The sequence below is a fragment of the Ovis canadensis genome, chromosome 20, assembly GCF_042477335.2.
Source record: "Ovis canadensis isolate MfBH-ARS-UI-01 breed Bighorn chromosome 20, ARS-UI_OviCan_v2, whole genome shotgun sequence".
NCBI lineage: Eukaryota > Metazoa > Chordata > Mammalia > Artiodactyla > Bovidae > Ovis > Ovis canadensis.
The window spans coordinates 47799575-47827562 of record NC_091264.1 but is presented as its reverse complement, the minus strand read 5'-3'; the positions used below and the strand labels follow the sequence as shown (position 1 = coordinate 47827562).

Here is a 27988-nt window from a genome sequence, read left to right as displayed (position 1 = left end):
ATAGGAAAACTCCATGGACAGAGGAGCCTGGTGGGCTACAGTCCATGGGGTCACAAAGAATCAGACACAACTAGGTAACTGAGCACAATGATGATGAATAATGAGCATAGTCACTGGACTGTGGTCTGTTCTCTACTTTGACTCCAATCATTCTTTCTTTCATTCAGCAAACACATTGAGTATGTACAGAACTGGGGGCACTTTGTTAAGATCCATGTATCTGCCTTAATTCCACCCCTACAGCAGGTCATCCATGGCTTCAGAAATGTTATATGGATGCTTAGTGTAGTTTGCCTTAGTTCTGATCTCACAGGACAAGCTAGAGACTCCATCTTTCTTTCCTTAATGTCTTTCAAAACAATCTGCATAAGTATTTTATAGACACTGTTTAATAAATGCTTTCAAACTGAGTTAAGCTAACCTCAACTGGAAGGATAGTAGAAGGGAGATGGCTAATAGATAGAAAGAATAAATATCAAAAGGAAGACCTAGAAAAGAAAGTATTAGTGCAAGGAAGGAAATAATTAGAGCTAAGAATAAAGGAGATTTCATTAAAATATGTTAAAGAGCATAGAATCTGAAGTCGAGAAGGAATGAATCTTAGTTTTAGATGGATTTATGAACACTTATGAAGAAGAATAAATAGTCCTCTATCATTCTCTCTAATGCCAAGGTTCTAGGCAGTATACAGCAATATTACTTTGACCCATATTTGGCTAGGCAACTGTAAGACTATTTAAATATCCCCAAAGATGTGGTCCTTATGCCAATGTTTTGAGCCATCTGGCAAAAGGTGGAATGGCAGTTACAGCAGCTGGAATAACTCCTCAGTCCTGGGAAAATGAGGCTGATAGAAACTCAAAACATTTTTTTAAAGTCACAATACTCTTTTTTTGTTATTTCAAAAATACAGTATTCAAGTTCTGAGCCTGTGAAACCAGGGGACCCTGACTGGATTACATTCTGCACCACATTCATTATTTCTGACAGGACAAGTTAACAGCACTGTTTCTAACTTGTGCAAATCACACTGCTCTTCAAATTTGCTGCTTCCTGATAGAAGAGACATCCCTCCAAAGTCCCGTTTCTCCAGTAGTGTCTCTCTGGGCATATGGGCCTCATCACAGTGATACGTAACCCTCTTGTACTGTTGTTATTACAGTGGGTTCAAGCGGACCTTGGGCAAACGATGACTAATGACACCTCCTCCTCCTTGGGTGTGGAATGAATCAGATACCACACCAGGAAGCAGTGGAAATAGAAGTAGATTATGAATCAGGAGGCGTGGGTCTTAGTTAAAGGTTTGTCTCTAGCTAGTGAGGAACTCTTGCAAAAGTCCCTCCAGTCATCCCTGACGAGCTCCTCTTTAAAATGTGTTCCCAAGAAACTTTAACATCACTGACTCTCCACTACTCCCCCTAAGTCTAACTGAATTGCTATTTATTGTGAAATAGGTTTTATATGTTCATTGTTTGAACACTTTAGAGGACCAAGTATTCCACCCAGGTATTTGGACACCTGCTGAAAAGCACCTAGCTTATGTTTATCTGTCTCCATGACAGCAATCTGAAACAGAGGAAGCCTTTGGCACTGATTCTCTGGAACTTAGAGAAGCTGCATTATACAAGGTCTGTCATTTAGTTAGATGGCATTTTTTTAGGGCTTGTGTGTGCAACCAGCAAAGCTGGAGCCAAGGTAAGCTGGGAGAATGAAGCTATCACACACACTTAGGCATTTTACATGATACAAGCGTGCTTTCATTTCTCCAAGAATTCAAAGCACTAATTAGACTATCAGTTTCTATTAGAACTGAAAGGAAGAGAAGAAGGAAGGAAGGAATAGAGAAAAAAATGGGAAGGAAGAAGTAAAGTTGTCTTTGTTTCAGAGTGATATGATCTTGTATAAACTTCTAAAGATTCTACCAAAAAAAAAAAATGTTAATGTAAGAATTGAATCGCCAGTCTATGTCTGACGCAGGATGCAGCATGCTTGGGGCTGGTGCATGGGGATGACCCAGAGAGATGTTATGGGGAGGGAGGTGGGAGGGGGGTTCATGTTTGGGAACGCATGTAAGAATTAAAGATATTAAAATTTAAAAAAAAATGTTAGAACTGATCAATAAATTCAGTAAAGTTTTAGGAGACAAAATAAATTTACAAAAGTTTGTTGTGGGACTTCCCTTGTGGGACGTCCCCTCCTAATCTAGGGAGCCTAGATTCCATCCTTAGTCAGAGGACTAGATCCCACAGGTCACAACTAAGAGTTTGCATGCCACAGCTAAAGCTCCCCCATGCTGCAGAGAAGATCGGAGAGCCAGCATGCCACGACTAAGACCAGAGGAAGCCAAATAAATAAATTAATTAAAATTTTAAAGTAAGTTGTGTTTACATACAGATATACCTCTCATTTCACTGCATTTTCCTGTACTGTGCTTCACAGAATTACATTTTTTACAAACTGAAAGTTTGTGGCCACCCTTCATCCAGCAAGTGCATCAACGCCATGTTCCGACAGGCTTTGCTCATTTGGTGTCTCTGTGTCACATTTTGGCAATTCTTGCAATATTTCAAATTTTTTCATTATTATTACATGTGTTACGGTGATCTATCATTGGTGATCTTCTATGTTACTATTACAAAAAACTTATAACTTGCTAAAGGCTCAAATGATGGCTAGAATTTTTCAGCAATAAAGCATTTAAAATTATTTATATTTTCAGATATAACGCTACTGCACACTTAATACATTACAGTTTAATGTAAATATAACTTTTACATGCACTGGGAAACCAAAAAATTGCTAGGATTCCTTTATTGCTATAATTGCTTTGTTGAAATAGGCTGGAAGCAAATCTGCAGTATCTTCAGGGTGTAACTATATACAGTGAAATCTCTGAAAGAGAAGAAAGTGCTCCATCCTGTCACCTGCCCCCACTCACTCAAGGCTAAGCACTGTTGCACCCTCTGTCCACACAAATCTGTGAAGATCTCCTGCAAAGAGGGAGGCTGGGTCTCAGAACTGACCAAACAGAATTTTTCAGCCCAGGATTTCAGAAAATGTGAAACTGGATCCTGATCTTTGGGAACCTGCCATCATAGTGAAGCAGAAAAAAGCAGACAAGACATCTGTTCTGTCCAGGAACACAGACAGCATACTAATCACAAGCTACTGCCTGGTACAGAACACTGCGGCCTTGGTGTGGCAGGCTCACTGCCAGGCAGGCAGAGACTGACCAGGCTGCAGCCAACCCAGGAGCAACTGAGGCCACCACCAAAGTGTCCAGTGGCTGAAGGCTCTGACTTTCATCAGTGAGTAAACAAATTATATGGAGCCCCTTCTCCATCCTCCTAAGGATCCTACATCCCAGGAGCAAAAATGAGAACTGAGCCTGCAAGCTGAATCTTCTGCTTTTTCATTCCCTGAGCCTGTCACAACACTCTCTTCTCTCCTCCATTTATCCAAACCATATCAACCTGTCAAGGCTCATCTCCAGATCCCATCACTCATTTACTAATTTATTCATTTACCATAAGTGAGTACTCAATTTTTACAAATTGACGGTACTAGACATAGTGTAGATTACATAGTGGATGACGGGTAAATCCTTGCTTCAGGAGTTTACAAGCATAACAAGGGAGAGTAAACAGATATATAAATAATGCCAACGCAAGGCAAAATGGTTGTCTGAGGAGGCTTTATAAATAGTTGAGAAAAGAAAAAAAGCTAAAGGCAAAGGAGAAAAGGAAAGATATACCCATTCGAATGCAGAGTTCCAAAGAATAGAAAGGAAAGACAAGAAAGCCTTCCTCAGTGACCAATGCAAAGAAATAGAGGAAAACAATAGAATGGGAAAGACTAGAGATGTCTTAGAAAATTAGAGATACCAAGGGAACATTTCATGCAAAGATAGGCACAATAAAGGACAGAAATGGTATGGACCTAACAGAAGCAGAAGATATCAAGAAGAGGTGGCAAGAATATACAGAAGAACTGTACAAAAAAGATTTTAATGACCCAGATAACCATGATGATGATCACTCACCTAGAGTTGGACATCCTGGAATGCGAAGTCCAGGGCTTAGGAAGCATCACTGCGAACAAAACTAGTGGAGGTGATGGAACTCCACTTGAGCTATTTCAAATTCTAAAAGATGATGTTGTTAAAGTGCCTCATTCAATATGCCAGCAAACTTGAAAAACTCAGCAGTGGCCACAAGACTGGAAAAGGTCAGTTTTCATTCCAGTCCCAAAGAAGGGCAACACCAAAGAATGTTCAAACTACCACACAAATTGCACTCATCTCACACGCTAGCAGGACAATGCTCAAAATTCTCCAAGTCAGGCTTCAGCAGTACACAAACTGTGAACTTCCAGATGTTCAAGCTGGATTTAGAAACGGCAGAGGAACCAGAGATCAAAATGCCAACATCCACTGGATCATTGAAAAAGCAAGAGAATTCCAGAAAAACATCTATTTCTGCTTTAATGACTATGCCAAACCCTTTGACTGTGTGGGTCACAACAAACTGTGGAAAATTCTGACAGGACCACCTGTCCTGCCTCCTGAGAAATCTGTATGCAGGTCAAGAAGCAACAGTTAGAACTGGACATGGAACAACAGACTGGTTCCAAATCGGGAAAGGAGTACATCAAGGCTGCATATTGTTACCCTGCTTATTTAACTTATATGCACAGTACATTATATGAAATGTGCTGGATGAAGCACAAGCTGGAAGATTGCCGGGAGAAATATCAATAACTTCAGATATGCAGATGACACCACCCTTATGGCAGAAAGCAAAGAAGAATTAAAGAGCCTCTTGATGAAAGTGAAAGAGGAGAGTGAAACAGTTGGCTTAAAGCTCAACATTCAAAAAACTAAGATCATGGCATTCCATCCCATCATTTCATGGCAAATAGATGGGGAAACAATGGAAACAGTGAGAGACTTTATTTTGGGGGGCTCCAAAATCACTGTGGATGGTGACTGCAGCCATGAAATTAAAAGATACTTGCTCCTTGGAAAAAAAGCTATGACCACCCTAGACAGCATATTAAAAAGCAGACATTACTTTGCCAGCAAAGGTCCATCTAGTCAAAGCTATGGGTTTTTCCAGTAGTCAGGTATGGATGTGAGAGTTGGACTATAAAGAAAGCTAAGCACCAAAGAATTGACGCTTTTGAACTGTGGTGTTGGAGAAAACAAGATCTTGAGAGTCACTTGGACTGCAAGGAGATCCAACCAGTCATTCCTAAGGAAATCAGTTCTGAATATTCACTGGAAGGACTGATGCTGAAGCTGAGACTCCAATACTTTGGTTATCTGATGCAAAGAACATTGGAAAAATCCCTGATGCTGGGAAAGATTGAAGGCAGGAGGAGCAGGGAACAACAGAGAATGAGATGGTTAGATGGCATCACCGACTCAATGGACATGAATTTGAGTAAGCTCTGGGAGTTGGTGACGGACAGGGAGGCCTGGCATGTTGCAGTCCATGGTCTCACAAAGAGTTGGACACAACTGAGCAACTGAACTGAACTGAATGCACGGCAAAAATAAACGTAGCAGTACAAGACAGGTAAGGATAGAGATTTTCATATATGTGTGTATATATAGTCAAAATAAAGAACAAGGAATCGTACTCAAGTGTATCAAAGAACGCTGTATGAAAAAGATGCTGGTCATGCTAGGACCAAATGGGCAGCACTTGGAGACACAGATATGAGGGGGAAAGCACAGAAAACCACTGAAGTAAATAAAGGGAAGGAAGTAGGTGCAAGCTGTGCTTGAAGAACACAGAATATGTTCAGTGAGATGAGAAATGAACTTGAAAGGCAAGCCATGAAATATAAAGTTACAGAGGCAGGCTGAGGCCAAATCACAGCTTCCCTCTGGAAAACAGCTCAGGAGTCTGCAACCTCGCCTGACCTCTCTTCTCTGTGACTTTCCAAAATGCTTCTGTTTGTATCTCTCCCTTTTGTGCTCTAAATGGCAGACACTCAATAAATGTGTGTTGAATAATGAATTAATAAGATATTCACTGGTAAATGTTTCTATGTAATATAACTCAGGGAAATTGTGCAGTGTGTTTGAAGTGAACACTTAGCTGCTTCAAAATTATCTTCTCTGTTCCCTAATGCTTGTTAAGCTGATAAATAAAAACCATGGATTGTACAAGGCAAAATAATGCTGATAATTCACATTTTAAAGACATCTTGGCATATGTAACTGATATCTTACTTTATCTCACTGATTCAAGTCACTTCTGATAGAAAGAAATCCAAAGGGACATAGAAAACACTGTGCAAATATTGGATGTTATTTTATGTGTAGAATGGCTGTGCAAATATTAACTATTTTAGTGATCATTTTCATCATAGACCACTTACCAGGGGTCTCCAGAAAGTCTCATGAAGCAGGGGTCGTTGTATTTATATGCTAAGCTGCCATACCTACACACATTTTTCTGAGGTGCTCACAGGTAATTTTCTAGGGTGTTTGCCTTCGTGTATTTGTGTGTGTTTCTTAAATATCATCATTTAATTCATTTTCTTCATCATTCTTCCATCTCATCCACGTAAGTCCCTGGGGTCAGGGACAAGAGGAGACATTGAAAGTGTCCAACCGCTGACAGAAGTGAGAAGGTTCTTTCAGGTGGACAGCGCTTCGCCAGCCGCGCAGTTCCTCACCTCGTGTCTCATCAAGGACAAAAAAATAGGCTCCGGAGAAGCCTCTACCAATGGGGGTGGTGTGAGTCTGCCTCTCCGACCACCTAAAAAAATACGCGTGTGGAGCCTGCTAGGTCCATTCATGGTGCTGGGCAGGAGAACCCTGGACAAGGTAGACAGGGTGCCCAGCCCCGCGCTTGCACAAAGCCCAGGACCCCGGCTTCCAGAAGGCCCAGGGACCACCAGACTGGGGACGCAGGCAGGAAGCAGGGCCGGCCAGTCCAGGCCCCGCCCACTCGCTGCACATCCGCGCCCCTTCGGCGGCGGCAGCGGCTGCGCGGACCTCGGATGCGCGGGCACGCGGGACGCCCAGCTGTCAATCACGCGCAGGCTGAGTTCTGCGAGGCGGGAGCGGCGGCGGTGGCGGCGGCGGCGGCGGCGGCGGCGGCGGCGGCGGTGACGACGGCGGCGGCGATGGGACCCCAGCGAGAGATCTGCGGCTAACTGGCTGCATTTGCTCCATGGGTCAGGGGATCGCAAGGGGGCAGGTAAAGCCTTGCGGAGCCCAGGGGTGAGGTTTTCTAGGCTCGATTTGTCTTTCTCCCTCTCCTCCCTTTTTCTTTCCTTTCTCTCTCCTCATGCACAAATATTCATATTCTCTGTCTTTCACACACACGCACACACACACACACACAGGCAAGCACGCACACACACACCTAATTCGACTACGTTTATTACATGGGCACAAATCTCTATGAAATCCATGCGTGTTAAAATCCACCAATATGTACAAATTAGGAGTAACCAACTCCATTCTTTGGCGGTTTGTGGTTTATGTTATGTAAGAATTTGGGAGGTATACAGGGTGAACTCAGGAGTTTCTTTCCCGTGAGACAAAAAAAGTTGTAATATTAGATGGGAGTAAAAAGATATGTATTGGGGGGTTTGCAAAGCTGAATTGATTTCTTTTCCAGGCTGAATATATCCGCTCCTTGCCCTTTCCTCTCCTTCGCCTTATCTAAAGATCTTTGACTTTTTATATGATCTCAGCACCTACTTCTTTGTGTTGTTAGAATGGGGCGTTGGGTGCGGGTCCGACCAAAGCTGATGACCTCAAAGAAAACAGCTGAACAGCTTTTATTTACTTAATTGGTTCCTGGCTCTGTAGCAGAAATATTTTCAGCACCTTGAACAGCTCCTTGGACTCCAGACCAGGCCAGCCTCTGGTGAAGGGCATGTGTGGAGTCAATTTTTTTCAAAGAAAGAGAGGACGACGACAGATTTAAAAAAAAGGGGGGGGGGATCACTTAATGAGAGAGAGAGGCACAGATGAAAGATAGACAGACTTGTTTCCTGTTACTTATCCAGACCCAGAAATACAATAAAATTTCAGAACAAACTAATGTCTTGAAGAACGTTGGTTTGGCCATGGTACATACAAAGGGAACCAGGAAAATATTGAAAACAGTTTTTCAGGCCTCAGCCATGCTTACCCACCTCAAGCCTTTGAGACTCTCCTGAAGATGGATGGGGAACTGTTCATCAGAAAGAATTCTTAACGCCTCTTGAGAAATATCGCCCCAGTTCTTATTTTCTTTCACATGACTAGAGTAATGTAGGAAACCAATAGCTCTAGAGCTGGCAATGGCTTTTTAATTAAATCTTGCATGGGCACCTGCTTTTCTTAGGCAGATGAAAAGTAAAATGATCATGATAGGAAGAAAATGGATATAGGAGTAAAAAAATCGACCTCTTGAGTAAATCATCCAAAGAGCCTTAATAAGTCTAAAATGTATGTAAATAGATTAGAAAACACAATGGCTATAAGATTATTTTACATTATAATGGAACAGGCACCAAAGAGATCAAGTCTGGAGTCTCTATCAGAAGCTGGTAATCTTTTTCTTTAGAATTTGTAAAACACAAGTGGGTCAGTTTAGTTGGTATTATTGACTGCATGGAATAGAATTATATCAAAATAAGAATATATTTGTATAATGTGTTATAGTTTACAAAGTCCTTTTCATTTACATTATCTCCTTTATAAACTCTCATGAGAGCCCATTAAAAAGTTATAAAATATGTTGTACTTTTCTAAAAAGGAAAAAACTATCTCTGCTCTTGAACAGGAAGTCCTTTGTCAATGTTTTTGTTGATGTTAAATGATTCCTTACAAGTTATAAGAATGACTTATGAAATTTAGACTTTTATCTGGATCACATTCTGCAGAGATTCTTATTCTTAACTAGGTTTGAAGAATGAGCCATTAAAAGGAAAGGTCAAAGAGTAAACAACAAGAAGAGGAAGAGGAAAATTTCAAAGGTAAGACTCAAACTTTGTCACACGTAAATTGGTAAGCACCTTGTGATCTGCACACCGATTAAGAAGTTTAGCTCGAATATGGATTCTTTCGCTCAGCTCACTTTGGTTTGGGACTTTGTTTTATCTAATTTAAAAATACATCTCAAAGAGGTAAAGTCATAAGATAACTGCATTTCATTATCCCCTCTCCCTCTTTAAAAATTATAGGAGTGACTGCTTATCCACTAACTTAGAAGGAATAAAAATTAACACTGGAGAGCCGCAATCTCTATCACTGTCCCAAGACAATGAAGTATCTCTGAATGAACCATCATTTATTAGTAGAAACACATTTTCAAGTTTTAAGTTCATGCTTATATAATTCCAGAATGCTTGATTTAAAAGTGAAAAAGCTGTTAGCAGGCTTTCATGCCATCCTGCATCCATTCTGAGTCTAACTGATTCTTTTAAGTGAATTGACCCTTTGGTGTGGTATTGGATAAATTATCTAAATCAGCTTTGTACATATACCTTGCATCTGTGGCCCAGAAGTGGCTCTAATGAGAACTTCACTCTCATTACCTCAGAATGATTTTATGGGAGAGAAAAACAGTATGAAAAAATTGAATGATCTTTCCAAGAGAATAAAAAGAACAAGGCCTGTGCCTGGCTTCACAGCTGACTCACACACAGAGCCATGGGAAAACACTCATACTTTCTGGGCCTCAATTTTCTCCCTCACTTCTCTCGAGGAGACCATGAAGACAAGTAATATAAAATCTCTGGTATTCTTAAGGCTTCATGAGGCATAAAACCTTATTTCTATTTTCATGGCTGTGAACATTTTTCAAGTAAAATAAAAAGTAACTGTTCCTATTAGACTGAAATTCAAATCTCCAAAAACTGATATCTAGTGTAGTGGTACACATAAGGATCATGGGAACACATGCATGGGTTTGTTAGCTGAATAGTCATTCAAGGGATTCTCAGTATTTATACCTCTTCCTGCTGTAAATACCTCGTTTCAGCGCCCATTTTGTTGCACATAATACTTCAGAAGTGTTTCTTCTTCTAGCCCAAGGGTCAACTGAGGGCAAAATGTGTGCCCCACTCATCTTTGTAACCAGTGTCTCACATAATCTAGCATATAACTAGGGCTTTAAAAGCACCGAAGGAAAGGAGGAATGAAAAATCAAGGACCACTCAGACCGTCATCCACACCGACTCATTTAGAACCCTGTGCCAAGAAATTTCAAAATGGTAAACAGGATAGAAAATGTCCCTGGCCTCAAGAAGTTTTCAGTTTATCATGTACACAGTCTATTAGACCATCAGATAAACCACATCACAGAGGACTGGGTAATAACAAGTGCTATGAACAAATCTAGATAAGGGGATAGAGAGTGATAGTGGGCTGATATTTATTGTGCTCACTGTTGAAAGCCTCTCAGAAGAGTTGGGGAGTGGGGGCAGTTAAGGAATGATTCTTCTGTCTCTATGAGCCCCTGGTGTATAACAGGTAGGATATGTTGCTAAGAATTGAATATCCATTTAATGTACAACATTTAAGATAGATACCATATACAAGAAAAAGAAGAAGACTATGGATGTATCCTCACTTAGCCACACCCAGAAAGTCCTTCTGGAAGAATGAAGGCAGTTCCCACTCCATAGATGACCAAGTAACCAGACACTAACGTTGCTTGTTCTCCATCATGAAGGCCATGCTGGCAGTGAGGATGTAGCAGGCTTCTCTAGAATGTGTATGAAATGAATACTCATAAGGACTCACTTAAATAAACTATCAGAGAATATTTTCACTCACCTCCCCTATGCATACACTTCTTGGGATGTTAAAGCTTTCTCTAAAGAAAGGAGCCCCTTTAGGATCCATCACTTAACAACAGTCATAGATTTAACATTACTGTTTTTGCTGATGCTACTATACCTATCGAAACACAAACCAGAATCCTCATGAAACCTTACTCATTAAATAAATGCTAAGACAAGCTAAAGTGCCTTTGCACATACCATCACTTTCTTCTCAATTCTACTTTATCATGTAATCATCACGCAGCTTTTAAAGTGATGTTGTGAAATGACCTTGTGTATCCTCTTTATAATATTGGAGGTGTCAATCAACCAAGTATAACTGTGACATTTTCTATACTAGGACTAAAAGTTACTGACTTTCCTATGAGGAATATAACTCTCTGTTGAGATTTTGTAGGTGCAAAATTTCTACTATAACCTGTTATATTTTAAAAATCATGTTCTACCAAGTGATCCATCTCCTATAAGAGTGAATCCCAACAAATGATATATTTGGAAAGATGTATGAAACCCAGGGACTACCTCTACTGAAATAACATTAAACAAACACACAACTGTTCAGTCTCCTGAATACCAAGTAACTAATCTAACTAGTAGCTTATATGCTCTTTTAAACTGAAGCTTCACGCATATGATAATAAACCACTCTAACAACCAATCATTCAGAACTTGGGAGGAGGAGGGAAATTCCCAAACCTAGTTGTTTATCCAACAAAAATCAACTCATTTTGTAAATTCATGGCCAAAGACTCCTGAAAAAATTGCATCTGGAAGGAATTAGAGGTCATCAGGTCCAGCCATCTTATTTTAAGGATGATGAAACCATAGCCCAGAGAGGTTACCAAGCTTGCCTAAGATGTCAATACCAGTAAGCTGCAAATCAAGAACTAGCATTAGAGCCCTTTCTCTGCTCTGTGTGGCTGTCACAGCCAAAGCCATGTTCTTGTACTTTGTATGCCCAGAGAAGAGAATAAGACTCCTTGGGATTTCTCTTCTGAAATGTATCTAACATCACTGAAAATCCATTCTGACTTAGAGTAGAGCCATCTATCACTCAGGCTCAAAAGCATTTGTTTTATGACATCTTCTCTCTCTTTTATGATGTTACTCATATCGTGTTCAGCCAAGTTGGATTGCTGGGTCTCATCCTCTAAAGCAGAAACATTTAACCTAGAGCTCTGGAAACAAGCTGTGCAGGGAATGACTCCAGTATGCCACAAGGTCCTGCTCTGCACCAAAGCTAAATCCTGAGAAAGGACAACTTCAGCATCAAAGGAAGATAACTCTTACTACTGTTATGAGGGAATTTTTTTATACCTATCATATCTATTTTTGGCCTTTTTTAATGTTAAAGTCTCTACTGCTTTATAGAAAACCTGAACATATGTATTTGCATGAGCTGGTTCTGATTATGCAAATCTGTTAATCAATCCATACTCCCATTTATTGTTTTGTCATCTGTCATCTACTCCCTGACTCATATAACCTTTAGTAGATAACTTTTCTATGCCTCAATTTCCTCAATGACAAAGCAGACTTAGTAATACTAATCCCTTCTTCCCTTGACTGAAAGTTTATTAGAATGTCTTAGAAGAAAGTACCTTTAAAATTATTCTACTTCTATATCACTATATCACTAATAGGCTCTTATTAATCATCTTCATTGTGTAAGCATGAAATAAAAGGTACTAAAGAGGTCATCCTAGCATTTAAAATATGAAAACTAGGTTAACAAAAGAATTTGGTCTATTAGATGTTATTGCTCTAATCAGGCAGAATACACTCTGAAATCTTGATATTGTTACAAAATAATATCCTTCTGAAATGTTAAAAAGCAAGCACACACACACACACACAGAAAAAAAATTTCTTTCCCTGCTCTATCCTCCTGGTTGATTTCTTTAGAAGGTAATTGGACCTGAGACAGGAAGAAGCCACTGGAAGGCAGGCACTAAACGTAACACTGACCAACACTTAAAGAGATGAGGTCATCAGTCACCATCAGTGACACCTGTTTGCATCATTTTTCTAAGATCAGGGCCATATTTTCCTGAATCGGACTACAACTTTTAGCCAAAACCCACTTGTGGCTGAGGGCACTCAGTTGCAAGCTATTCTCAAGGGTTCACTTTGTGGCTGTGGGTCAGTGAATCCCTTGGTTCAACTTTGCTTTTAGCCCCATGATAATATCCAACCAAACTAAGTGGCCACACAGGAACACCTCCTAGAATTTTAGATTAAGTTTTTCTTGTATATAAACAATACTGCTTTGGTTTCATGACAAGTAATTGAAAACACTTAATGTGTCTTTTTATTGTATTATGTAACATAGGCCCTGAGAAACCCTGGTCCAGTAGGAAGATACCTTTGAATGTTGTTCCTTGCTTTGTCACGTTGAGACAGGGAAAATTATCTAGATTTTAAACTGTGCCCATACAGGGAAAACCGTCTAAAGGATAATTGAAAAATCTAAAAAAGTATTTCACATTTCCAGCTACCTATTGGTCTGCTTATATGAAGATCAGAAAACTAAAGAAAAACCAGAATGAGAATTCTCTTACCAAAATTTCTGTCCTTCAGTAATTCCTTGTTTGTCTGTTTTCGCCATGTATTAATAACAAATGCCTCTCTTTAAGGTCAAATTAGATCAAATTAAATTGAAATTTCCATCTGAAGAAGGCAGCATCCTAAACAACCTACCTAGAGCTTAGTTTCATTAAACAGTTACATGAATTTTTATTTATAGTAGACACTAAATGGAAATAGTAAAAAGTAGGTCTACTCTCTACATTATACTCTAGCATCGCATGTAATCAGATGTATCAACAAATAATGCCTGAAATATCTGGAGTTAGAGTCAGTGAGGTGTTAATTATTGACCAAGCCATTTGTGATTAATAAAGTATGAAGCACAAATTGCTCAGCAACTTTTAAATGAAGCTTCTGTACAATTTCTCAATTGTTAGGAGAAGATACATGAGATCCAAAGGCAGAATTTCAAACTGCTATGTAACACCATGTAGCTTCCACAAGGGAACGTGGTTAAGCATTGAAAGGGACAGTCCAAGACAAATTTCATCTGTAGCAAGTGAGCGTACCTGCCTAATTCTTTAACATGAAAGTGTAAACACTACTGGATTCTAAGAGATTGAAGATTTCTTGTCAAGACAACTGAAAATCTCAGCTTCCTTGCTGCATTTCTCATGCGCTTCCTGCTTAAATTTTTGCATTATCTAAGTGTGCTGCACTGTTAATGTCTCATTTCACTTATGGAGAACCAGTTCAGGTCACTGAGTGTTTGGGGTGATTTTGCATTCAGTAAAGAAGACCAGCTTGGGTAAGAAAGACAAGTCTTTAAAGGTATCTTTTCTGCCCAGAAAAAGAGCATTGTTCAATTAGGCTGACATTATTCAGCCTGGTTCTTACCTTTAATATGCCTTTTGACCCTGAGGCCAGAGCTCACTGGGCTGATGCCTGTGGATGTTGTCATTCCAGCCAAGAAGGATGAGTTCTTGCAGCAACGTCTGTGGGTCCAGGCAGGCACAGGCTGCTACAGAGGCCGGGCGCCAGCGCTACGGAGTCCGGTCCTACCTGCACCAGTTTTATGAGGACTGTACCACTTCCATCTGGGAGTATGAGGATGATTTCCAGATCCAGAGATCACCCAACAGGTGGAGCTCAGTATTCTGGAAGGTAAGTAAAGAGCACGGATTTAACTCAGGAAATGGAGAAGTCATTTCATACGGTAAGTAATTCAGCTGCAGAGAACAGAGAGATCTGGGATTCTGTATGTGCATTCCTCTCGGTGATACTAAGTGCAGTTTTCTTCCTTAGGAAAGGAGACTGTAAATCTTGGGAAGAAAGCCTCTAAACACAGCCCAGTTGTTGATTTTCAGGTGAAATGTAAATAAGTATAATCACCATCATTATTATTTTTGCTACTGTTATTAATGTGCCACATAAATTCACCAACTATGAAAGCCATTCAAAGGCAAAACATGCTTTAAGCCTCCCCTACAGGTTTGGATGGTATCATTTTAAAAGTTACAATAATTATTATTAAAAGAAATAGTTGAGTACTGGAGAGAGTTAATGCTGAGGCATAGTACAGTGGTCAGTCTACCTGCCCTACTTTCACTAGATATATGGTCATAAAGTTCTATGAGCTTCAGCTTCCTTGAAAGGTAGGAGACTTGCTGGACAAGAAATTCAATCATTCAGTATGTAATTAGTGAGTACCTACTCCATTCAAAAAGTTGCGAAGTGCTGGAAATTAAAGCGGTAAATGGGAGAAGAAAAAGTCCCTGCCCTCACAAAATTTACAATCTGTCATGGAAAACATACCATAAACAAATAAACCACACAATAATAGTAGCAAGTAGCAAGTCTTAGTCTTGCAAGTAGCAAGAATAATAGTGGCAAGTGCTATGAAGAGAACTAAATCAGAATAAGAGGCTAAGGAGGGATAGAGAACTGATATTTAGTTATGCTGATCACAGAAAACCTTTCAAAGAAGATGACCTTTGAACAAATACCAGGATAAGCTGAGGGAGGAAACCATAAAATAATTTGGCTGAAGGTCATTCTCAGCTGGGAAAATAGCAAGTCCAAAAGCTCTGAAATGGGAACAAGTTTGGTGTGTTTGAAAAACATCAAGAGATCCAGTCTGGGTGGAGAGGAATGAGAGGGAGGAAAGAACAGGTGACAATTTCAGAAAAATGACAGGACACAGATGATTTGCATGGAGCCTCGGAGGTGATTGTGAAGACTTTGGCTTTCCCCTTGAGAGACACAAAAAGCCACCAGAATGTTCAAGTAGATGAGTGATGCAACCTGACCAATATTTTAGCAGGATCATTGTGGCTATAGCACAGAAAATAAATTACAGAACACAAAGATAGAAGTAGCTAAATTATTTAAGAGTCTATTGAAGTACCCAGGGGCAAGAGATAATAGTGGCTTAGACTAGGGTGGTGTTAATGGAGATGGCAAAGTGTAGTCAGATTTAACATGAAGTTTGAAGGCCAGCTGTTAAGACACACTGGCGAATTAGACATAAGAGAAAGAAGAGTCAAGCCTGACTCCAAGACTTGTAGCCTGAGATCTTTAGTGGATGATGTTACAACTCACTGGGATGGCGAACACCAGGAGAGCAATGGGGTGGGTGATGAACCAAGAGTTTGACTTTGGCATTGCTACATTGGCGAGTCAGATACGACTTAGTGACTAAGCAACAGCACCACATTGGAGGTGCCTATTAGTCACACAAGTGGAGATCTACAGAAGTATCTAAATATACCAGTCTTCAGCTCCTGAATTGGGAGTCACTGACCTATAGAATGTATATAAGGTACCAGACTAGAAAAGGTCATCCAAGAAGAGAGTACAGACATAAAAGAGAAGAAGGCATCGGATGTTACAACATTTATAAATCAGGAAAAGGACAAGGATGTAGGAAGGGCTACTGAGAAGGTTCAGCTTTAGATGATGCCTCAGATTCCCTCCAGTCTATAATTCTGTGTTTTAGAGATTTCCAATCATCCCCAACTTTCTCCCGAAATATCACAGAAATTTGGACACTGATACTGACATAAACCTCCAATGTACTGGCAATAGAATTCAACAAGAGGCAGTTAACAAAGTAATGATTATAAGCATGGACTCTGTCCTCGGCTGTTGTTGTTCAGTTGCCCAGTCATTTCTGACTCTTTGTGACCCCGTGGACTGCAGCACCCCAGGCCTCCCTGTCCCTCACCATCTCCTGAAGTTTGCCCAAGTTCATGTTCATTGTATAGGTGATGCCATCCAGCCATCTCATCCTCTGATGCCTTCTTCTCCTTCTGCCCTCAATCTTTCCCAGCATCAGGGACTTTTCAGTGAATCAGCTGTTCACATCAATGACCAAAATACTGGAGTTTCGGCTTTAGCATCAGTCCTTCCAATGAGTATTCAGGGTTGATTTCCCTTAAGATTGACTGGTTTGAGTTTATTGCTGTGCAAGGGACTCTTGGGAATCTTCTCCAGCACCACAGTTCAAAGACATCAATTACTCGGCTGACATGGATTCAAATCTCAACTTTTTCATTTAATAGCTATAACTATTATACCAGGTAACTCAGTGGTAAAGAATCCACCTACCAATGCAGGAGATGTGAGTTTGGTCCCTGGGTCAGGAATGTCCCCTACAGGAGGAAATGGCAACCCACTCCAGTATTCTTGCCTGGAAAATCCTACAGACAGAGGAGCCTGGCGGGCTACAGTCCATAGGGTCACAAAGAGTTGGACATGGCTAAGCACGAACATGAGAAATTTAACCTTAATGAGCCTCTAACAGTGATACGTATAATACCTGCCACACACTTGTGAGAGTTAAGTAAGATAACATATAATGTCTGGCAGGTACTCAATAAGCATTTGATGTATTCGCTCTTATTATCAGATGTCATATGGAACACTGAGGTCTGAAATAGAAATAAAACTGGAAATTTAGTTAATAAGTAAAATATTGGGTAATATAGTTGTTACTATGGTTTACCCAAGACCTCTGTTGATTCAAAATCTTACTACTGGCAGGTTCCCTGTATTAGAATTGGTCAAGCCACCCTTTTTATTCTGTACAAGTGTTACCTCTGAGGAACTGGTACTGGCCTGGACCAATGAAATACACAGCCAAGCTTGGCACATCTTGTATTTACCCAGATAAGTGGGTGGTTGCTTCTCTATGTGTCAAAAAAACAAATATTTGCCTGACAGGTCTGTTGTGCCAAGAGCCTAAAATGCCTCTGACATACAGAAAATTGCAAGTGCTGGTGGTTCCAAAGCACTAGTGGTTATACGATTTGTGAAGCTATAAATCCATCAAATAATATATGGGTATGGATTTACAATAAAGAACTCTCAGTAAATTACCAACCCCAGAATTCAGATTTCAGTATTTTCTCTCTTCTGTTTCACACAAACAAGATCCAAAAATATTTGTTCCCTGTGGTACTGGACCTAGTTCAGAGAATAAAGCCGAGCAAACATCCATGGCCTCATAGAGGTTATATGCCAGCAAAATCCAAATCCTAAACTCACATTCTAATCATAAAATACCAGGTGGGGCTTTGAGAAGCCTACAGTCAACCAGAAATACCCAAGAATGGATTGTCTTAGAGACCTCATCTCTACCAAGGGAATACCCCAGCCACTCCTGGGTTGCCTCCTAGGGAATATAAGGGAACTCTTGCCAGTGAATGTGTGAAGTACTTGGTATCAACACAGAGAAAGGCACTGACGATGCATGTTTCCATTATGATTCTTTTTTATGTTTTGTTTTTTTTCTTTTTCATTTCAAACTGCATCTTGTAAGTAGTTCAAGATGTGGGCTCCCCCTGACCCCTCTTCCACTATAGTGTTGCTAAGGGGTCTCTCACTGGGGCCACATTCACAGAGCCTCGGCAGGACTCTGCTGCTGAGCCAGCTCCTTAGTGTGGGCAGCAATGGGAGGGGGCTTAATGAGAATGGAGACTGGAATCAGTCGGGCTTGAGTTAGAAACTTTATGGGACTTCTCTAGTGGCTCAGATGGTAAAGAATCTACCTACAAGGAAGGAAGACCTGGATTCAGTCCCTGGATTGGGAAGATTCCCTGGAGAAGGAAATGACAACCCATTCCAGTATTCTTGCCTGGAGAATTCCATGGACAGGGGAGCCTGGAAGGCTACAGTCCATACAGTCCATGGGGTCCCAAAGAAGCTTTGCTCTATCCATGGATTGACATAACCTTGTTCCACAATGCTGTTCTTTTAAAAAACAAAAACAAAACAAATATTTATATGTCTACCATGCACAAGGCTCTGGGTTCAGTTGTGAACACGACATTTCTTTGCTTGTGAATAAGGTATAGCCTTGACCTGACAGAGTTCACAGTCAAATAAGGAAGATGGTTGTGTACGGAGATTGTTACAATCCACTGTGACAGCGTCGCAGTACTTACTGGGAGCCCAGGGTTTGGGGCAGGGAGAACCTGATGCAGCCTGGGGAGGAAGTGACTCCACAGAGTTCACAGGAAGAGGGCATCCTTCCCAAGAGAAAGAAAAGCATTGCAGAAGCTGCATCGTGAGAGAAGATGGCAGGCTTGGGAGATGCCAGCAGTTCAATGTGGCTGGGCTAAGTGTGGAGCACAGAGGCCAAGGGATGAACCAAAAGAAGAACATGGAAATGTATACAAGAGCTGGATCACAGAGACTTTGAAAGGCTGTGAAGTAGAAATGTCTCCAGAACCTTCCAGCTTGATTGAGTACAGTGAGAGGGTAAGGGAATAAATCAAGACTTTCTTGGGAAGGTTGACTCACAACCAGGAACAAACAGCCTCACCCCATCACCACCACACTACACACACACAGTGTTATACCCACGCTCTGGGCCTCACATTATAGATGCCTGCATGACTGCCTCTGGCACTGCTAACTTTCCCAGTGCCTGCAACTGCTGGGGTCTGCAAAATCCTGCGTGACACGGTCCCACCTACCCCCTGCCACCCACTGCCTCTGGCCAAGAACCTAACAGGCTGGCGTAGAATTTTTCTTTTTCATCCTTGCACTTGACCTTGACTAAGACTGCTGCCACTATCATTGTGCAGCAAACAGCCAAAACACAGCAGGTATGAACTAATGGAAGCAGTCTTCTCACCCCAGTTATTCTTTCCTCACCCCAGGATTATCCTCCTCAGCCGATATGAGAAATTTCCCAAAGGATGTGGCTCAGACGGTAAAGCATCTGCCTACAATGTGGGAGACCCAGGTTCGATCCCTGGGTTGGGAAGATCCTCTGGAGAAGGAAATGGCAACCCACTCCAGTACTCTTGCCTGGAAAATCCCATGGACGGAGGCTATAGTCCATGAGGTCGCAAAGAGTCAGACACGACTGAGCCCTTCACTTTCAAAGGATGTTCAACAGCAGTGGGCAGGTACAAGGCAAGACTGTTTCCTCCCCAGACTTAGTAAGAGTGAAAATGATCCCGGTACCTCTCCCATTTCCCTAGACGCCCCCTCCTTTCTGTTCCAGTCTCTCCAGATTCCCCCCTTATTCTGAATAAGCTAAATCAGAATTTAAGCCTATATCTTGGATTTCTTTGCAAAGTCTTGCTAAAAATGAATAAGGGAACCCCTTAAGAGAAACCACGTGGTATTATTTTCTAAAAAGCATTTTTCTCAGATGGCATGTGAAAAATGGATGAGGAAAGATGAGTCTAGCCAGGGGCACGGTCAGAATGCTGTTGCAATGACATGGGCGAGAGTTAATAGTGCTCTGTTACCATTAGCGCAGCTGTGGTGGTGGAGAGAGAAGATTCAAGAGAATCTGATGAGGTAGAATTAACAAGATTTAATTGTCCATTGACTACCAGCATGAGGAGGGACTCAATGAATGGGTGGATGGCAGGAATGCAGAGAAATTAAGCAGAAAAGAAGAAAATATCATTTTGAATATTTGGAATTTGAAAAGCCTTTGGATCATCTTTGTGTAGACCCTCCCATTGACTATCATAAATATGGGGCTACAGCCCAGGAGAGAAATCTAGACTGGAGTTGGAGATTTGGAAGCCATTGGTATATAGGTGGGAGTTGAAACTGTGACCACAAAATTAAACCCTAGAGAGAACATATTGAGTAAGCAATGTGAGTCAGGGCTGGAACCCTGGGGAACACCAATAATTTAGGAGTTTCTGGCAAAGCAGGTTAAGAGTGAGTCGTTTAAGATGTAGACATGGATGCAGGAGAGAAATGTGTCAGGGAAAACCATTGGTGATGGTTTTAAGAATGCCTGAGTGCTGAAAATCAGTGACTATAGGATATACACATGGAGAAGAAAGATTGGATTTGACATTTGGGAGGTCATCAGTGACCTCAGAGAAACGGGTTTCAGTGCAATGGGAGAGGACCAAGCTTTTCTGCCAAGGGTAGGAATGAGTTCAAGCAGTAGTTAGAGGGGAACGCAGGGTTCTGGAATAGCTTTTGAAGATGGAAGTGATTGAATGTGCTGACTGGCCGGAGGGACAGAGCTAGAGGAACTAGTGGGGGATCCCACTGCCCAGAAGGGCTGTGGAAATTGTACCAGGTGAGGCCTACACAGAAGGATCTGGATCCCAGCCTTGCATTGGTCATTGCTTTGTAAATCTCAGTGTCCCTACAAGAGGGTCAGGCCAGATGAGTTATAATCTGCCATCAGTCTGGCAGGGGACACCACTCTGAGCTCAGGTGCTGCTAAGGAGAGGTCAGCCACAGCCCTCGGGGCAGAGGAGGATGAAGGAAAGCCCGTCTTCACTCTTGCTGCACCTCTTCTGGATTTTACTTCAAATCCAGATGGCTCCTTTCACATTTAGCTCCATCCAGCAAACTCCCCCCACATGCTGCTCTTCCCTGCCACGCTGGTTCTGGCTTCCAACAGTCATGACTGCCTCCTCTCTGCCAGAACAGCTGCCTTGCTCCTGCTGCCAGCTCTGCTTCTTGGAGTAAACTGCATTTTCAGATCTCATCAGCTCACAGACAGAACAACGAAGGGGACGTTGGTCAAAATAACAGCAGTTTCTGGCTCGCGGCCCCCAGCAGCAGAATTTCTGGAATCCCAGCTCTCTTCCCTGTCCAGTCCTCCTTTCCAGCAGCAGAGACTGGGTTTTCACTGCTCCTCCCCAGAGTCAACAGAGTCATCAGAAGTCACAGCACAAAAACTGCCCTTGTGTATAGTCGCTCAGTCATATCCGACTCTTTGTGACCTCATAGACTGTAGCCCGCCAGGCTCCTCTGTCCATGGGATTTCCCAGGCAAGAATACTGGATGGGTTGCCGTTTCCTTCTCCAGGGAAACCTGCCCTTGCTGCTGTCTCTATAGTCAGTGTGTCATCACCTGGAGAGGCCCTTCTCTCTCACTAGGGGTGTTGACTTAACCATCCCACAGCACCCAGCTACTCTGGGCAGCCCCTCTCCAGCAGCCCTGCAAGACTTTTGCATGACCCCAAACAGAGCTGGTTTACTCTCTTAGAACCTTTAAAAGAAAAGCCTGTGTTGCCTTTCTTAAACTTTATTTAATAGAACCTCTCTTCTCTTAGACCTAGAACTACTTCAAGTCAGAGCCACGTCTAGAGACAAATTTTTTGATACTGTATGGCATCACTCCAAAGTTCTTTCTTATTCCATTCAGCACGCTTAGATGGCACCAGGATTACACTGATGTGTCTCAGTATCCCTCCTCACCACTATGACGCTCTCAGTGTTCTCAGTGTTTCTCCTTCATGTCTACCACCCCAAGCTCTCCCTGATGTGTTTGAACAGGTTTGGAGTCACTCTCTGGGCACCTCTTTTGGAGATCCTCATTAGACTTGCACTGGTGGCACCCTCAGAATCCTGGGGATTACGTACTATTCATTACGTCATGCTCCCCTCCACAGATGGCAAGCCTCTCTCTCCAATCCTCTGATATAACCGGGAACCGGGGCAAGGCTTAGGGAGGCCAGCCACTTTCCAGTTCTTGAAGTGAGCAGTTCTGCCATCTGCAAGGCATAGTTTGCCTTTTAGCTTCTGACTGATATTCCAAGAGTAGATTTTAATCTATAAAACACTGCTCGGTTGAGGAGCAAACTGCTCTGAGAATCAATCACCTGGCTCCAAGTTCAGCAGCCTGGTGGTTTAAGTTAGTCCGTCAGGAATATTTATTGGGCGCAAGACTAGACCGACTGCTGCAGAGAGACAGGACAGAAATAGAAGACGGAGCGCCCTGGCCTCCCTTGCTCTTAAGAACCTTAGAAACGAAGATGGATACGTTTTTGCTGCCCTCAACTTTGGAGAATTAGTGCCAGTTCTTGAGGAGGGAGGTAATTTAGTGACATACAAAGCATGTCACTATGGATATTTAAGTTAATTTAGTTTGGGCATTCAGAATTTTCCAACATGAGTCATTTTTTAAACATTATAAATAATGGTTAGTCTTTGAAGGTGAATTGATTTGCCACCATTCTTGGAAAAATGTAGAAAGCCATCCAAAATGTGATATTTTACAACCCAATTTTTTCCTGCAATACTTATATCTTATGTAGAATACTTTTTTTCAGACGACTGACTCTTGCTTTTCAGTTTCTTTACAATATTACATAATGGAAATTTGTTTATATATGGTGACAAAGTCTATCGTAATTTTTTAAAAAAATAGTAAAGGTAATGTACAAAATATCAGTTGGCGAAGTCTCATGGAAGAAAGAAAGTGGGAAGTGGGGCTTAGAAGTCACACCGAGCTGGTAGAGTCCAGTCACACCACCTGCTTAATAAAAGGACTTTGAACTATGTTTCTTCAACCCTATAAACCTCAGTTTCTTATAGGTGAAATAGGGGTAAAAATATCTACATCTCATGAGACGCTAGTGAGGATTAAGAGACAATCACAGTGGCTGGGTCATGATCAGTGCTCACTAACATTAGCTCTCCTCCCCTCTTTGTTAGAGTGATGGATTTGTGAATGTTTTCCTTCTGTTATCCCAACTTTCTACTAAAGAAGTATCTAATGAGGTGTATTTCCTTGAATTATAATAAGTAAGTTAGATAAATATACTTTAGATGTTCAAGATTAAATGGTGTTATGCATTTGGTTATTTTTCCAACCTTGTTATTCTAACTAAAAGCAATTAGGAACAGGAGGAAATGAAAAATGTGTTTAAAAAATAAGCTATATTAGCTGTTCTTTATCCCAAGTACTGACAGATTGTTGCAATGCTCTTGCCAATGTAGCATAATTTAACAAGAGGCACATTTCCAAATAATAGTAGTAATAGCTACTTATTGCAATGCGTGACTTAGCCAGGCCCAGGGCTGAAAGCTTTCATGCATGCTCTCATTTAGTCCTCACAACTTTATGAGGTAGGTACTATTATCATTTATCATTTTATAAATGGGAAAGTTAATGAGAGTGTTTAAGTAGCTTTCCTTTTACGATTCAAGTACTAGTTGGCAGTGCTGGAATCCAAGCCTGAGTCTGTTCATTCCAAACCTCTGAGCTTAAACCACCAAATGGTATATCACTCTCCATCTTCAGTGGGTTACACTTAATTGGAACTTGAGCTAATGCAGTTTCATCTCCATCTGCTGCTCTTAACGTTTCTCAACCTCTGCACAAGTGAAATCCAAACAGCTATATATTAGAGGAGAAAGAGCACTGGCCTGGGGTCAGACCTGTGGCTTCTAGCCCATCCTGTGCTACTCACTATCTGTCCTCCCTGTCCCTCCTTGGGGCAGTGACCTACCCTCCAAGAGGCTACATTCCCTTGCCTTTAACTGGTAATCATGGTTCTTTCTCCACCAACTTGGAGAAAGGGTGAGTTGTTCCACACTGTCAATGGCCTCCAGCCAAAATCACCAGGAACACACATCTGTGTTGAACAAGTTGAGTGTATTGCTCATCACAGTGAGAGAAAATGACACCAAAGGGCATTTCGATAAGAGAATGTGAGAAAGGATTATAGGGTGTGGGCTTTAGTTGGGTGATTTGAGGGGGGTGGGGTAGGCATGGGGGACTGAAGAGTCTACAGGAGCCGGAGTTTACTTTGGATTATCAGGGACAATTCTATGATTAGGTATAAGATAATAAATCTTATCTATCCCAAGGGCAGACTGCTGCTAAGTTGTTTTAGTCGTGTCCGACTGTGCAACCCCATAGACAGCAGCCCACCAGGCTCCTCTGTCCCTGGGATTCTCCAGGCAAGAATATTGGAGTGGGTTGCCATTTTCTTCTCCATGGCAGACTAGAGTAAGACTAAATAAAACTGTAATTGGTAAAGAATCAATAATCATTCTTATTATGCAGGGTGGGAAGAGCATAGCATTTTCTGGTTTGTAAATGACCTTGTTTTTGTCTGTGCTTAGACAAAATTGTGAAGCGGTTTTGGTTTGTCTCACTTCGTCATGAGTACAGAATGAGCTTGTCTGATGCTGAGGTTCTGCGAGGTTGATGGTGCCAACAGAACAACATGGCACCCATGGGGGTCCCAGGCCAGCTTCTGGTAGGGAGAGTGATGCCAGCTCTTAGGTATGGGGCTGTTCTTCTCTTGCTCAAGACCAAATGAGACAACATAAGCCACAGGGGCTTTGTCAACTGCAGAGCATCAGACAAACAGAAAACTCGAAGGAAAAATCAAGTCAGTGAGGCAGCACCTGGCTGGTATCAAAATCAGAAAAGTCCTTTCATCTTTTTTAAAAAGAAAATCATGTCGGCTTTCAGCTGGGAAAAATCTCTCCTTTCAAACAAGACCCGCCCTGCCCTAGGGAGCTGAAGTACCACATCACTCTATCTTATTTGTGTCTTTCTCTAGGTCGGACTCATCTCGGGCACAGTCTTCGTGATTCTCGGTTTGACTGTCCTGGCAGTGGGCTTTCTTGTGCCCCCCAAAATCGAAGCCTTTGGCGAGGCCAACTTCGTGGTGGTGGACACACACGCTGTCCAGTTTAACGGAGCCCTTGACATGTGCCAGCTGGCGGGCGCCGTGCTCTTCTGCATCGGGGGCACGTCCATGGCAGGGTGCCTGCTGATGTCAGTGTTAGCAAAAAGCTACTCCAAAGAAGAGAAATTCCTTCAGCAAAGGTTTAAAGAGCGAATCGCAGACATCAAGGCCCACACTCAGCCCATTACAAGAGCTCCAGGCCCGGGAGAAACAAAGATACCAGTCACTCTGTCCAGGGTTCACAATGTCCAGCCCTTAGCGGCAACCTGAAATCTTTTCCACCCAACCCTCCCCTCTCTAATTTACACCCAGTGTTGCAAGGGAGCAGGCCAGTTTGGAGATGACAAGGCTTTGGCGTTGATCTGCCCCAGAGCTGTGCTGGACAGTGGGCAGAGTGGTGACTGAGCTCAGGCTCATTCCATTCAGTGGCCCTGGGGACCCTTGATGCAGTGGGTCAGCGTGGGCACATGCACCCAGCTGCCTAAAGAGGTGCGGCTGGGTGCCCACCAGGAGCTCTCTGGATCTCCTCTCTCACACCGTGTGACTTTGTGACATTTCCCGTGTTCTTGGAAAGCACTCAACAGTTCAGACCAGCCTACCAATGGCTAACGTGGTCCATTTTACTTTCCTGTGTTGTTTTTTCTAATTTTCTAACCTTTCCTGTGTGGTGCTGCCTTCTATTCCTGGTCTCACTACATGTAAGATATTGTCGTGTGTGTTCATGGAAAAATCAAATTCCCTGATTTTGACCCAAACATTGGTCTTTTAGCTCTAACATAATATGAGTCCTTAAGATCAGAAATGGACAGGGAGGCCTGGCGTGCTGCAATTCATGGGGTTGCAAAGAGTCGGACACGACTGAGCGACTGAACTGAACTGAACTGAACTGAAGATCAGAAACAAACTTTTCAGGATTCTCCACAAACCTTTCTTTGTTTGTTTTGTCTTCTCCAGTTTTTTCCACCTCAAGAGCTCAAATTGCCCACTTTTGAATCTTGGGAAAGAAATTACTATTAGGAGAATCTATTTATGCAGTGACCAAAAGCACTGAAGTAAAAGTCAAGAAATTTGAGTTCCTGTTACTAACTAGCTGCGTGATCTTGGGGAAAGCACCTAAGCTCCCAGGCCTCAGTTTCCCCATCTGTAGAATGGGGGTCCTGGTCTGTGATGTCTTGTTTTGCCACATGTCGCTGTGTGTCCATGACCGAGGATGTTTACAGTGTTCCTGTGGCTCTTGCCACAGTGGGATTCTTTCAGATCTGGACTCCCAGAAACTTGCCAAGTCAGGATCCTCCATGCCACCTACTCCTAAATATCCAACCCCAGCAGTTTATACAATGCTGTCATATTTTTATAGAGACAAAAGTAAGCCATCCTCCACTAAGAAACCCCTGAGTAGATATAAACCTTAAGAGGGTTTTCTTTCTCGAAAAAGACACTTTCTTCTCCTGTAAAGTGTTCGTCTCATCCCTTTGCACTTCTATTTAATCTGTGGATTTAAATTAGACTGAGGAAAACAGAACACGTGAACTTGATACCCTCTCAGAACCTGTGCCACCTTCAAATTCTGTCTTTTTGTTTTTTCCTTCCTTCACTGGATAAATAAAACATGTGAACGAGCAGAACCTGAATTGCCTTGTCATTCCTTCGGCGTGGCTGTTTCTCTCCAACATGTAATTTTCCATTCTGAGGCTGAGTGAGCTCTGCAGGTCCCCTGGCGAAGTGGAAGAATAAATGAAGCAATTAGTGCTCTTGTGCACATGGTTTCTTTTGCATCGTCCAGCATCAAACAGGCAGCAGATCAGCATCCTTCACAAGGATCGCTGGCCACATTTGGGAGAAACTGTTCTAGTTTCCTCGGGTTCTTACCTTCCCTTGGCAATCCCATTTTACTTGTGTTCTCAGAAGCCTCATTCAAGCTTCATTCAAGCTCCCAGGCACCTGTGCAAGGTAACACTGTGAGGCTTTCCATGTTGACTTCGGTGATGTGTAGCAAGGAATCCTCAAGGAATGAGACTTGACTTTTAAGAGCCTCCAGGATGAAAAATACATTCTTCTGGTTCCAGTCAGTCTGGTCTCTAGTGCTTGTGGGCAATACACCACTGAATTCTCCCAACTGGTGGAGGCTTCAGTATCTGCAGGACAGCTCATAGGTGTTGTTATGTGTGTCCAAGAGTCAGATGCGACCTGAGCGACTTTCACTCACTGAGGAGAAACCAGGATCCTGCCCCCAAAGCTGCACTATTGTTATTTTTGACGGTTCCTCCCTTATCTCTGACCCATTAGAAGAATGTCCACAAGTTGATCACACTCTCTTTGAACCCTTACCATAAAACTTCTCACTACACCCCCACCCCACCATGTCAAGGCGGGATACACAGTTTTAAGGGCTTTAATCTGCTGTGGTCTCTTTTGCTTGGCAAAGCAATAAAGCTGTATCTTTTCTACTTCACCCAAAACTCTGTCTCCGAGATTTTATTTGGTGTCAGGGTAGAGGGGCTGGATTCGGCTTTACATGCCACCTATTACATGTAATCCCTGTTGTTGTTTAGTCAGAAAGTCATGACTCTTGTGACCCCGTGGATTGTAAGCCCACCCAGCTCCTCTGTCCATGGGGTTTCCCAGGCAAGAATACCGGAGTAGGTTGCCATTTCCTTCTCCAAGTGATCTTCAATAGGTTGCAGATTCCCTGAAGTCATTAATTGTCTTACTATGTGCACGGTACCT

The 27988-nt window shown here is 42.1% G+C and overlaps 1 protein-coding gene across 3 annotated transcripts; it reads left to right on the top strand.

Annotated features, from left to right (window-relative positions):
• Positions 1–6972: 6972 nt before the first annotated feature.
• NRSN1 (neurensin 1) lies at positions 6973–26886 on the top strand. 3 transcript variants are annotated; one of them, XM_069563832.1, is made up of 4 exons: positions 6973–7217; positions 8919–8991; positions 14299–14496; positions 25133–26886. In XM_069563832.1, exons 3-4 carry the CDS (start codon positions 14308–14310, stop codon positions 25529–25531), a joined length of 588 nt encoding a protein of 195 aa, XP_069419933.1. In that variant the 5' UTR covers positions 6973–7217; positions 8919–8991; positions 14299–14307; the 3' UTR covers positions 25532–26886. The 3 variants fall into 3 exon arrangements, with proteins under 3 accessions (XP_069419933.1, XP_069419934.1, XP_069419932.1); XM_069563833.1 differs by lacking the exons at positions 6973–7217; positions 8919–8991 and adding an exon at positions 13742–14140; XM_069563831.1 differs by lacking the exons at positions 6973–7217; positions 8919–8991 and having other exon boundaries at positions 14264–14496.
• The last annotated feature ends 1102 nt before the right edge of the window (positions 26887–27988 follow it).

What these genes read in the sequence shown, in the direction of transcription:
- NRSN1 (XM_069563831.1), top strand. Translation starts at nt 14,284, where the DNA reads ATGTTGTCATTCCAGCCAAGAAGGATGAGTTCTTGCAGCAACGTCTGT. An exon ending in GGAGCTCAGTATTCTGGAAG is followed by an intron (nt 14,497 to 25,132) that starts GTAAGTAAAGAG and finishes GTCTTTCTCTAG; the next exon opens with GTCGGACTCATCTCGGGCAC.